Raw genomic sequence first — 13134 nt, forward strand, 5'->3', positions numbered from 1 at the left:
CAGCTAGACCCCCAAGAACTAAGTTCACACAGAGCTTTTGGAGATCAGAGCCCTTCTTACCTTCATCAATCGCTTTGTCCTTTAGTCAACTTCTGGTTTCATGGGCAGAGGTATCTTGTTTCCAACTAGACTGTTGGCTACTTAAGAGAGGGACATGTACTTTTGAACAGAGTTGCTTAAAAAAAATGCCCTTTGGATAGGACTGAGGGAAGGAGGAGGAAAACTTATTAGAAGATTGGAGAGATCTGATATAGGCAGCGAAGTTCTTCACTAGGTGCATAAGATTTCTGATCTTGGGATTGCAATGTGCAAGACATAAAATCTTATGAGAATTCAAGGTTGAGTTCTGTTTCAAAGCAAGAGAATAGGTTGTATCTTATATTAAGCACTGGATCTATTTTGGAAAATTAAATCTAATTGAGTGAAATGAAATTGTCATATGCTGAAATTAAAAAAAACTATTTGAGCAAATTTGGATTTTTATCAGTAATACAAGAAAACTATCAGGGAAAGCTCAAAATATGCTCTCTTTACTACTTATACGATAGATAGTAAACAAATAAAAAAAAGAATATACAGATTGATACAACATATCTATCATGAATTGGAAGATGCTGAGAGGATAGTATGCAAACTAATGAATTGACTAAGTAATGACTGGTAATAAATTCAAAATAATACAAAAGAGAGTAAAATGGTAAAAATAAATCACCACTCCCAGAATAAAGAAACTGCCAAAAAGTTGCTAGCTAGAAAAGGTGTTTTTCTCCCATTTTATTTGGTAATACATTTTCACAGAAACATGATATTATTTACAAATATACAGATAAGAGACTGCTGGTCAAAAATCTTAAACTGAAGAGGTCATCAAAAATCAATTTACAAAAACCTTCAAATGTCCAAGGGAGATCCAGGGTGGAAAAATCTGGCAGCGCTTGTGAGGGTAGGGCTGGACAGAAATAAGGTTTTTCTGATCTTCTAATTCCAATAACCTTCCACAAAAGAGAGCTGTGGACCAAAATCTCAAGAGTTCTCTGATCCACAGCTGCAATGAGGCAATGGAGACTGCAAAATCCCCTCCCATGTGTTGCCCTAAGGAACGGTCAGTTCACCGGGTCTCAGGAGGCACTAGTTTGTATGTTTTTGGAAGCGGCAAGCATTGCTCTCACTTTGGCCATTAGATCCTGTTAAAAAGAAGAGAAGATTGAGAACATTTTCATTAACTTTCCATTAAAATAAATAGATTGGTCTAGAAAACCTTAGTAGGTAAATAATTCATACTGTGAAAAGATTTCTGAATATGCCCTGGGCACAAACACAAAACAGGAATTTCTTTAAGTGACAAACACAACCATGAGCTAACAGAGAATGGTGCACCAGCTTACACAAGAGAGAAATATTCAGAAATGGGGTCCTGACCAGCTCTCTGCAGAATTCTTCAGTGGTGCAATCATACTCATAATTCCAAAAGGGTTCACGGAGGCAAGCAGAGGCTACAGATAGACATGATCCATACACTCTGTGGAAAACAAGGAAGCTTAGGGGCTGGTTACTGTACCACTGTGTAAAATGAGGATGTAGCTTGAATCAAAAAGTCACCTTCTCATTCTCCCTGCCTTGCAAAATTGATTTTAAAATTAAAGTACTACACTGCATAAATAAAAAGACTTTGTATACAAAAAAAGTGCTAAAGAACTACATTGTGTCTTTTATTTTTATTACTGTGGACGAACCTGGTGTAATTTCAGTATCAACAGTCCAGGTCATCAGCCCAGCACACCTTTATTATTTGCTGAGAACTCTGTAATTAAGTTGTATAAACAAACCTAAGATGAAATAATGGGAAGAGCAGAAAGCTGAAGTTGCAATACAATGACAAAATGTTTTCTGGTTGGAATAGTTGGAATCTTACCTGAGTAATTTTACTTTGCACTGAAGACACAATTGCTGAAGAGATCTGACCATCTTTTTCCTGAGAAACTCCCCTAATGGAAAAAATATATGAAAACTTATTAAAAATATACCAAAAGCAACATTTTCTTGGGAAAATCAAAAACACATAGATAAATGAAAAACTAAGACTTCTGGAAGAAAAACCTAAACCAAAATCCATTTCTTAGATGGGAATAAAAAGGCATCATTAACATTTATGAACAAGATGTCTAATTTTTTGCTATACTAAGGCTATAAGTTTAATTTTGAAAATCTAGCATTAAGTGAATTCTAGTCTGCAGCACCATGTCCAAAATTTTCTGAAAATGAGTCAGTTAACCATGGACTTCAGTCATAATTTCTTATATATTCTGCTTTAATTTCTGGTTGAGTTCTGACAAGCAAAGGTTCCTTGCAATGGGAATCTCCTGATGTCTTACTACTCAAGGATTTGGAAATAATTTTATTTGTAAAAATGCTTAACAATTTGAAGGAACTCTTTAGTGTGTCTTTATGTAAATAAATTATCTTTTGCTACTGCAAATATCTCCAAAAGTTCAAGTTTGTATTTCTATGCATGCAACTATTTATTTTATATAAATCTCTCTCTGCCCCCATCTATCCCTCCTCCCCCCACTTTGGACAGGGGGAGTGAGCAAATTTATATAACAAAAGAATGTCCTGATTCTTTAAAAAAGAGAACAGACTTTAACCTACAGGTTACAAATACCTGTAAAACTATAAGTAGTATAATCCCTACCATATAGTAAGTGCTATGTAATTGTTAGCTGCTGTTATCATCACTACCACAATCATCATTATCATCTTCTGCAATCTGTACAATCTTCCCCTAACTCCATTCTAGGCCCAGATCTGGCCTCTTGTAATGTCTATCTGGCTGCACATCAATCTGAGGGATGACTTTTTTTCCATTTACTTTTTCTGTTTCAGTGTGGGTGAAGAGAGGCCTATTTCAATGAGGAGGTTTTATAGCTTGCTGTAATGTCAATGTCAGCTGAAGACAACCACTTGGACAATCTCATCGTTGATGAAGAAGTCTTTTTTTTTTAAGGCACCTGGTGGACAAATCTTCCATAATTCTCACATAAGTCTTCCTCGAGAATCTCTCATTGTTCTAAACTTGCTTCATGTTAATATTACTCAACAGATGACTAAACAAAGCAATATCTCTAGTTCTGGCAAAATCATGAATTATTTACATATATGAGTGGGAGATGACTTATTTAAAAAAGGGCCTAAAGGATGCATTTTGTTGTATCCAAACAAATGCTTACAAAGAAATCAACAAACAACAGTGGATTGTAGGTATTATGAAGGTGTTAGTGTTCCTTTAACACTATGTTCAAGCAAACCCTGAATGTGGGGCACATACCATTCTCACAGAGCTTGATGTAGAAGTGAAAAAGAAGGCATGCAAGTTGATAGTTGCTACTGTATCCTCAACCTTTCAACCATTTTGGTAAAAGATCTGTTTTTAATGTTTTTCCTCCTTAAACATATCTTGAAAACAGATCTGCCTTTTACACGCAGCACAAATTTCTTCTGTGTTTATGTGGCAATTATTTCTTTATATCACTGCCATTTCTTTATGTCAGGGGCTGATGTGGCATTTTATAAGCATCATCAATAAGCAATGAACCTTACTAAACATGGCAGACCTGTTGCATTTGTAAATGTCCTCATTTACACTACAAATGTTTTCAGGATGCTTTAGTTTACACAGATATCAGATTCTAGATCCTTAACTTTTTTACCCAGTTCTCTGTGGTCTTCTTGATTCAGTTTCTGTTCTCCATTTTGTAATGTTTGACAAAAGAGCTAATGATCCACGTCAGTACTGGTTTCTTTCTTCTGGACAAGAACATTTTTTCCTGGTTGAGGTAGTCTTGGTCTTCTCTTCACTGTGACAACTATTTTTATATATTAAACATTTTTTTTTAAATGGTGATAAGAGCCTAATTTTTGTTTATTCCTCATTTTTCACAGTAACAGCTGGCATTCATGTAGTGCTTCAAGATGTACAAAATACTTTACAAACACCATCTTATTTAAGCTTTACAACTCTGAAAGGTAAATGCTAGGATTCCCTGAAAAACCGCAGCAGACAGAGGTGAAGGGTCCTGCCCAAAGTCATATAGTACAATCAGACTACTTGACTTTAGTCCAGCTTTTCACAGCTACTTAAGAGATCTCTAAATTAAACAGGTCAAGACAGAGCCAGTCACAGTTACTGCCTTCTTTTCATCAATCCTTTTTTCTGTTCTGTTTACATATGACTTTGTTCTAATGAATCTATATGATCTGACTGCAAAGAGAGTAAGTACAGCTAAGCAACGATTGTTTGTTAACCTTTAACCAGTTGTTTTTGTCTAAGAAAAAAATGTTTTTGAAGCATCAATATATGGAGGCTCCAAATTCATGATGTGAAGCTTTTGAGTCTCTTAAGTATTTGACTTTTTTCATTCTTTAATTTCAAACTATACTTCCCAACACAGCTTTTAAGTGTTGGTTCTTCGGCTCATTTTTGAATTGAAGTTACAGAATATCAAGGTGATGTTGACTTTGTTTCGAAGATCTTGTCAGTCTCTTCACAGAATTCCCCGTCTTCTTCATCAGCAGTGATGAACACTGTTAAGAATAAGCTGCTAAGTAACTTAATGGATATTTGATTGCTGATACTCATCACTGGCAATGCAAACTGAGATGACCACGTATCCCTTTTAATGAAAGAATATTTTTTGTTGTTTTTAATGAAAACAATTCTACCACATTCTTTATTCATCTCTAAAAACTATTATCTTATTTTTTGAAATTACATTGAGATTGCCAAGTATGACTGTAGTTCAGTTCTTCCAGTTGAACCTAGATTTGTCAGTCATTGGACAAATACTCTATCAGGAAAAACAATGATAAAATAACAATCTGGAGACAGTCTAAAAATTATTGCCCTTTCCCATTCTACTTCTGCTTCTCTGTCATATTAATACTTTGGGATGGAAATCATTTCATACTTTTATCTATTTCATGGCCAGACATGGTTAAAAATAAATCAACATTTGAGGTTGTCCTTCTGGCAATGGACTTCTCTGTACCTTGCTTGGTCGGCCCTTTGCAGACAAAAGAATTTGCTGCAAGAGAATTTTGCCTTATACTTGAGCTCCACAAGTTACCCCTCATTCTTTTCTCCTTTGAGAAGATAGTTTTTCCTTTTCATCAAGGCCAATATCTCTGCTCCCATGGTCCCCAAAGCTTGGTGCTCTTTAATGATTTCTTCTCTTCATTTTTCTGTCCACCAGATTCCTCTGCTGCCCACAAATCACATGGGTCTTTCTTATTCTAAAGAAACCGTCACCTAATTTTAACATCTTTTATTGGACTAGATATCTCTTCTCTTTTATAATAACAGTCTTAGAAAAAACTGTCTAAACTTGTGCCCTCCACTTCCTTACAATCAGTTCATTTATCAGTCCCTTGTAATCTGGGTTCTGACTTGTTGTTTTAAAAAGATTTCCGATGATTTCTTAGCTTTTGGGAAAAATGGCTGTTTCTCAATCCTCATCTTCTTGATTATTGTGGAGTATCTAATACTGCTGAACAGCATTTTTTTCCTACTCTTCCCCAGCCTTCTGACATTACTCTCTGTTGGTTCTTTTCTTGTCCTTCTAAGACTCTTTTGCAGGGTTATCATCCACGTCCCATCTCCAATGTGTGAGTGTACTCCGAGATCTTCTGTTCTTGTCAGCTTCCATGAGTTTAATTCGCTTGATGCAAGTGACTACAAATCTTTTAGTCTAGCCCAGCATTTCCACTTGGATAGTCTACAAGCATCTCTAACCATGTCTAAAACAGAACTTATTACGCTCTCCTTGATATTCATCTCTCTTCCTAACATCTCTATTTCTATTTAGGGAACCACCCCTCTTCTAGTTATCTGGGATAACAACTTTGGAATTATTCCTGACATCACCATCACTTCTCCACTACAAGTAGTTGTCAATTATTGATAACCCTAGCTCCAAAGTTATCTTTTCTTCACTCCCACAGCTACCACCAAGTCACGTCTAAGTCTGACCATGAAAGTCCTTCATAATCTGTCATGCCATACCTCCTCCCGTCTTCCACATACTCCATTCTCTAACCCACCTGACCCAGATTCTATGTCTGCCTCTACATTTTTCCAATTCCTTTCTTTCGCTTGTGTCATTTTCTAATCTGTCCACCCTCCTCTCCTTTTCACTTGCAGAATGTCTCCTCATTCTTCAGAATCAAATGAAATGCCACTCTTCTTTTATGAAGTCCTTCCTGACTTTCCCTCCCTTTCTGGTAAAGACCCCTTTCCTTTGAGACTGCACAAAGTACTTTGTTGTGTACCTACCTAATGTACTTGTCATGTATAATTTAGTATACTTACTATGTATACTCTCTGGGTATGTGTTATGCCCTCTTTCTAGAATATCTAAGTTCCACAAGAGTAGAGAACGTGTCTCATCTAAACTCTTTAATCACCTTCTGTACAGAACACATTAGTTTGTGCATAGAAAACATATTTGCTAAATTCAACATAATAAGTAAAACAAATACATGTCTGAAGACTGACAGAAATGAGACTGCTATCCTATCCTTTGTTTTCTCTGGGATCACCAAGATGAGAGATTTTACAGTGGAAAGGAATCCCTGAATTTTAAAATGGAATAGTGGAATTTAGTTCTTTGGAGCTGAAAATTTTAAAGCATCTTACTTCTCTAAGAGAATATGAACTCACTAAGTAAAATGGTATTTGGCATTTCACCCAAAGGGCCCAACCCATGCTTAAGGTCAAGGATTGCTTTGTCCTGTGCTGTGAGAGGAAATTATTACCTGGAGCGCTCTTGACTGGATTCTCTACTCTCCACAGGAGAGATGCTGGTTGAATGGGCCGAGTTCTTATGTGCAGCTTGTTTGCTTGGTGACACTGACTGTGACCTTGCCTTAGACTTGGGACGTGACCGAGATCTTCTCTTTTTCTTCTTCTCATGGGGACTTCTGAAAAGAAAGCATTCGCTTTTATTTAAAGACAAAAACTTATATTCCAAATGATGTACAAGTTCAGCCAGGGCTCATGGTCTAGTTTAGAAACTCATTTGTATGAGAATGACCACATAATTGATTTTACTGCTCACTGTATAATTCTATTTTAAAGCTATTTACTTTTATTTAATCATTGAACTTAAGAAATCTGTGATTAAGAGTCACCTGGAATGAAGATGCCATACTGGGTAAACAATTTTGAGAAGCTATCTGAAGATTTTAAGGAACACTCATGTGTGTTCAGTCAAGCAGGCCTTTATTTAAGAAATGTATGATAACTAATCACCAAGGTTTACCTAAGCTTTATAAAAGCTTGTCTCTTCTAAACATTAAGTCTCAGCCAGTGCTTAACACAGTGTTTTGCATAGGGGAGGTTCTCAGAAAGTGTTTGCTGATTTATTTCTTATTTAAAGTTCCCTAAAAGAAAATGATATAGCTTCTACTTTGTAAAATCGGATGAGCTAAACTAATACTTTTAAGTATGACTTACCAATTATTGTGAATCAACAGCAGTCAATTGCCATTGAAATATCCCTGAGAGATACACATATCCCGTGTATTATGTTTTTCAGTGTGGCTTCTACTGTTTCTAGTCAAATCAATGAACATTTATTGATGTTTATCAAGTGTCTTGTGAGGAAAAATGGAAAGTAAATAAGACATTCTTCTATGCCCTCAAAAAGCTTACTGATCCTTTTTAATTTTGTAAAACTATACTACCTAGTAGTGAAACTACAACATGCAAGCCAAGAACTGTGGTGTAGAACATATAGTTGAATGGGAGCTCAGGCTAGTTTGTCATATTTTTCTTGGGGAATCCTATTACTCATCATAGAGTAAGCACTTACTAAAGCCCCCACCACTGTCCCCCTGCCCCCCTGAACTATCTCAGTTCCTATCACAGTGTTTTGCAGGGCTTTTAAGAATGAATCAAATTTTGCTAAGTGGAGATAGCGGGACAGCATTTCACATAGATGAAAGTCATATTATGAAGAAAGGCTGAAAGAAATGAAAACTTTTAGTGTGAAGAAAAGATGGAGGGATAGAAATTGCCTTCAAATATATTGGGGAGGGAAGGTAAGGGGGCCCGGATGGACTGTTTTATTGAAGACTTGTTCTAGGTCATAAGAAATAACAAAAGGATATACAAAAAGGAAATACTTTTCAATGATTAACTCTATCCCAAAGTGTCATATGCTACTATATAAGGTAGTGTAATGTCTGTCACTGAATGAAGAGACTAGATGACTTGTCAGAAATGCTATAATTGGTAAAAGGCTGAACTAGTTATCCTAACTCTCAGACTTATCATCTTAATTTGTTTCATTTTGTAAGGAAAAACTGAACTTAATGGCAATTACTAGGTATTTATAACTTAATGATCAGATAATTATTTAACAATGAATAGTAGTAACAACAAATCTTGATTTTGAGATAACAAAGCACAAGTTTTGTTAACAGAATCCTACTAAAGGGGCTATAAGGAAGAAAAACGTAAAATGTTGTTTTTCTCTCAGACTAAACTGCACATAGTCAATTGCCAATGATAATTTGTGTTCATGGTATGGCTCAGAATGTTGCAATTTTAACTAGGCTGGGATCAGAGAGATCAACTACAGACTATTCTGTTCTCTGAAACCTGACAGCATTGAGAAGAAACAGAAAAGTTGCCTTTAGATATTCAATTTAACCACTATTCTTGCTTTTGAATAAATGATAATGCCTTTATGTGCAGCATGTATATGACAGTCCGGAAATAGGCATTACATTTTAGAACTCACACTTTTGAGGAGTCAGGTATAACAGCAACTTATTTGTTCTTTTAAAAATACTGATAACTTTTATTTTTATAGAACATTCAGTTGTGAGGATAGCTCATCCTCTAGCCAGTGAAGCATCCCTTGTAACAAAGAATAAAAAAGAAAAAGTTGCTGGTCTGGGGAAAGGCTGGCCTGGGAAAGCAAAACTTTTCCCTAAAGAAGGGAGGGAAGTACATGCTTAATACATCTCCAGGAAGGGTTATTATAACCAAAGAGCTTTTTTCATTCTTTTTACATCAGTGCAGTCATTGTGCAGCTTTTTTGCCCTGGTTCTGATTATTTTGGTTTGTATCTTCTAAAGTTTTCTGGATTTTTCATGTTGGTTGTTTCTTAAGGCCCATTCTGTTGTATTCACCTTATAGGATTGGTTTAGCTTTTCCTAAGGTGTTTGGCAAATCCATGTGCCTCATTCTCTACTATCATACCAAGTGCTGCTATGAATATTTTGATATCTATAAGCTCTTTCTGTCTTATTTCTTAGGGATGGATGTCTAGCAGGTAGATTTCTGGGTAAAGGATACTTGACAAGGTCACTTTAGTCATTTTTAAAAAGCATAATCCAAACTGCCTTTCAAAATGGTTGGATCATTAATTCATAACCACTCCCTACTATGACCATTTACATATTTTGTCACTTTGACCAACTAGTTGGGTATAAGTGGTGAAGCCTTAGAGCAAACTATTTATTTTACATGGCATCAATATGAAGAGTTAACAGGAAAAAAGATCATCAAGCAGAGTGGAGTCACTGAACATACATCATCTTCAGGGATGACACCAATTAAATTAAGGATAGCCTTAATTTCTTTGACTGTCATTAAATTAGACCTGAAAAAAAGAGTTTAGTTCACCTAGAATGAAGTGAGATGAACAGAATAGTAATTTTAATTTTAGGCCTCTGGTTAGGAGCATGCAAACAAACTATTCTAGATCATAATTTTATTATAATTTACTATTCTTGGTGTGTGTGTGTGTGTGTGGTCAATGGAAGAATACTGTTCTCTATATAAAATAATTCAACTATTGAAAAGAATAAAAAAGTTCCACATTTTCTCCCCCCTAATGAATAGAATTGGAAAAGCTTTATTTGGGACTGGAAGGTACCACCTGATATTTCCAATAATCACCTTCCCAACCACAGAGTGGTTATGTTAATACCAAAATAAACTTCTATTTACTTAACATTCCTGCTAGGATATAATGGAGAAATTGGCTTCATATTAAAATGTTAACTTAGATAACAGAGAAATGATTATCCTAAGGGTTTTGCTTCCCCATCTGCTTCATCAAATCTCTTCTTCAAATACCCTAACCTTGAAACCTTACAAATCTAAATTTCTCATTCATCAACAATTCAACTCTCAACACTCCTTTCTCACTATGCTGTCAGCTGCTTCATGATTTAAATATATAAAACTGTGGCAAATGTCAAGTCTGACTCCTACTTGCTGTGATCTACAGAAGTGTTCAGGGAGAAGGGAAAACACATTTATAAAGTACCTACTATATGCAAAATATTGTGCTAAGATTTTCTTGAAAGCAAATATTTCATTTGGTCTCACAACAATCCTGGAGGTAAATGCTGTTTTTTCCTCCTCCCAGTGTAGGAGAAACGTACATAGTGGTTAAGTGAAATGCCCAGGGGTCTCACGCCAGATTTGTGCTTGGGTCTTCCTAACTCCAGGCTTAGCACTCTGTTTTGCCACCAATTGCTTAGATATATAGAGTTTAAACGAGAGCAATGAAGGTATAAGAACTCTGGCCCAACAAGACAACAGAAGAAGTGGGTCTAGGAAAACCCTCTCCAAAAAACAAGTTGTAAGTTTCAGTGCAATTGCCTCAATAAAGTAGGATCCTAACACACAATCACAAAAAAGCCAAAAAGATGGGCAGTCTGAAGGGAAGAAGAGCTGTAAATTTTTGTGCTGCTCCAAATGTTTTCTCACAATCTAGCCCTTGCTCCTTACATTCTCCTGTGTCATCAACTCTTATCATGCCTCCTAAATCTGGGTGTTTTCTATGGTTCTGTCCAGCACCCTCTTCTCTCTCTCTATTGGTAACCTATGGCAAGTCTCTTTACTAGTTTGCCTCAGTTTCCTCACCTGTAAAATGAGGATAATAATGAAGATTATTATGAAGAGAATCATTATGAGGAATAAATAAGGTAATAATCGTAAAATGCTTAGCCCAATGCCTGGTACTTAGTGGGTGCAAAGTAAACATTACTAAATTATTATTATGATTGTTAATCTATCTCAGCTGTTATGGGTTTGAATATTATCTCTAGGCAGATGACTTTTGGATCTATATATTTAGCTGTAAACTCTCCTCTAAGCCTCAACCTTCATTATCAATTATTTATTGGGCATTTCAAACTCCATGTCTTAGAGATACCTTAAATTCAACATGTCGAAAACTGATCTCGTGATCTTTCTGTTTAAACCCTCCCCTTTCTAAATGTCTGTCAAAGTCACCACCAAACCTACTGGTGTCGCAGGTTCATAATCCTGACATTATCCTTAAGTGTTCAATCTTTCTCATCATGCTGCCCTATCTTAGCATTTCTATCTTTATAATATCTCACATCAGACCCTTGTTTTGGACTCGCCTTCCATTCAATTCACACAGCTACTCCACTGATTTTGGCCCTCACCATTCTCACCAAGATTATTCCAAAAGCCTTCTCTAAGTGGTCTCCCTGCCTCAAGTCTTTCCTCTCTCCATCCATTTTGCACACATCTGCCAAAATAAATTTTCTACATTACAGGTAAGACTACGGCATTCCTGTTATTAATAAATTCCAGTAGCTTCTTACTGCTCTAAATTAATATGTAACTTAATCCTGCTTGGCACTTAAAGCCTTTTACAACTTGAAACTTAGTTATCTATACCTGGCTCTGCTTCATATACTTGACCTCCTGTACCTGTAGTCTTTACTGATCTAGTCATTCCCCATGCCTGGAAAGTACTCCCTCCTCATCTCTAGAATCCCTAATTTCCTTCAAAATCCAATGCAACCACCAGCTGTAATATAGATATGAATGTATATGTGCACACACACACACACACACACACACACACAGAGTCTGCTAGTCCTCAGCTGCTCACCAACCCCTTATCTTCTCCTGCCAAATTCTAGCTTTAGGTTACTCCCACTATCCACCTTCCTTGTTCCTAGTTACAGTGATACCAAACAGTCTGGAGGGAATCATGAAACTCTGCTGACTCAGTCCACTAGAAATTTATGTTACCTGTTCTCAATTGGGCCCTCATTAATCAACATTTCCTCTCTCTACACTGGTTGTTCCAAGTCTTATATCAAAGGCTTCCCATGGTACCCCAACCCTTCGCTCTCTCGTTTGGGAAGTTAGCCTCATACTGCATCAATAAAGAAAGTTCCCCTTTCTCTTTTGCTCTGGGGTTTTGAAAGATGGTACATCTCCATTGCAAAGCAAACTCCTCAAGAGCAGTAGTGTTTCATATAATAACTTGGTTTTAACCATATTTTATTGTATTTATTTATTTTGTTAATTTCCCAATGACATTTTAATCTGGTTTGGCTAATCTGTCCCAATTACTCCCACTATTCTTCCCACTCTTTTTTCACTTTCCATCTTTCCGTTTTTCTTTCTCTGTTTCTTACAAATATGTCCATGTCTCTTGCATCCTTAAAAAAATTTTTTTTTCATTTGATTTCACTTAAAAAAAAATCTTACTACCATCTGTGCTTGTTATCTTTTTATATTTCTCCTCCTGTTTATGGCTAAAATTCTGGAAAAGGTGTCTATATTGGCTAGATTCCTCCATTTCCTCTCTTCTCATTGTCTTCCAAACACTTGGCAATCTGGTTTCCTAACTCAACATTCAAATGAAACTATTTGAAAGTCATCAACATTCTCCTAATTGCCAATTCTAATTTGTCTATGTATGGGGTCCCCTCCCCCATCTCCATGCTCCTTGTCCCTTCTGTGGCATCAGACATAGTTGATCATTTTCTCCTCTGAGTTTTCCTACCCTTGCAGGACCCTTTTATTGTTATAATGTCCATTAACAATAGTTATCTCCCAAGGCTCTAAGCTGAGCCCTTTTCTCTTTTCCTTTCTATTAATTTCTCACTTGTAACCTCATCAGCTCCCATGAGTTCAATTACCATCTCTACACAGATAATTCTCAGAGCTGGATTAATCAGCTCTAACCTCTATTCTCAGTTACAGAGATATATACATTGCCAATTGTCTCAGTATTACCCTTCCTTCCAAACTTTTTCTTCTTCCCAACATTTATATTACTATTG

General features: G+C 36.2%; 1 protein-coding gene across 5 annotated transcripts in view; it reads right to left on the reverse strand.

Moving 5' to 3' along the window:
- Positions 1 to 742: 742 nt before the first annotated feature.
- The window catches only part of SFSWAP (splicing factor SWAP), a 108334-nt gene continuing 95942 nt past the window's right edge, over positions 743 to 13134 (reverse strand). For 4 of the 5 annotated variants that reach the window (XM_051972593.1, XM_051972594.1, XM_051972592.1 and 1 more), the window contains 3 exons: positions 6811 to 6975; positions 1913 to 1985; positions 743 to 1184 (listed from right to left, as the gene is read on the reverse strand). In XM_051972593.1, coding sequence (XP_051828553.1) covers positions 1119 to 1184; positions 1913 to 1985; positions 6811 to 6975 — 304 coding nt within the window. In that variant the 3' untranslated portion in view covers positions 743 to 1118. Of the gene's footprint in view, positions 1185 to 1385; positions 1520 to 1912; positions 1986 to 6810; positions 6976 to 13134 lie in introns of all 5 variants that reach the window. The other variant, XR_007949641.1, reaches the window with a different exon arrangement.

The sequence above is a fragment of the Antechinus flavipes genome, chromosome 1 (assembly GCF_016432865.1).
Source record: "Antechinus flavipes isolate AdamAnt ecotype Samford, QLD, Australia chromosome 1, AdamAnt_v2, whole genome shotgun sequence".
In the NCBI taxonomy this organism is placed as follows: Eukaryota; Metazoa; Chordata; class Mammalia; order Dasyuromorphia; family Dasyuridae; genus Antechinus; species Antechinus flavipes.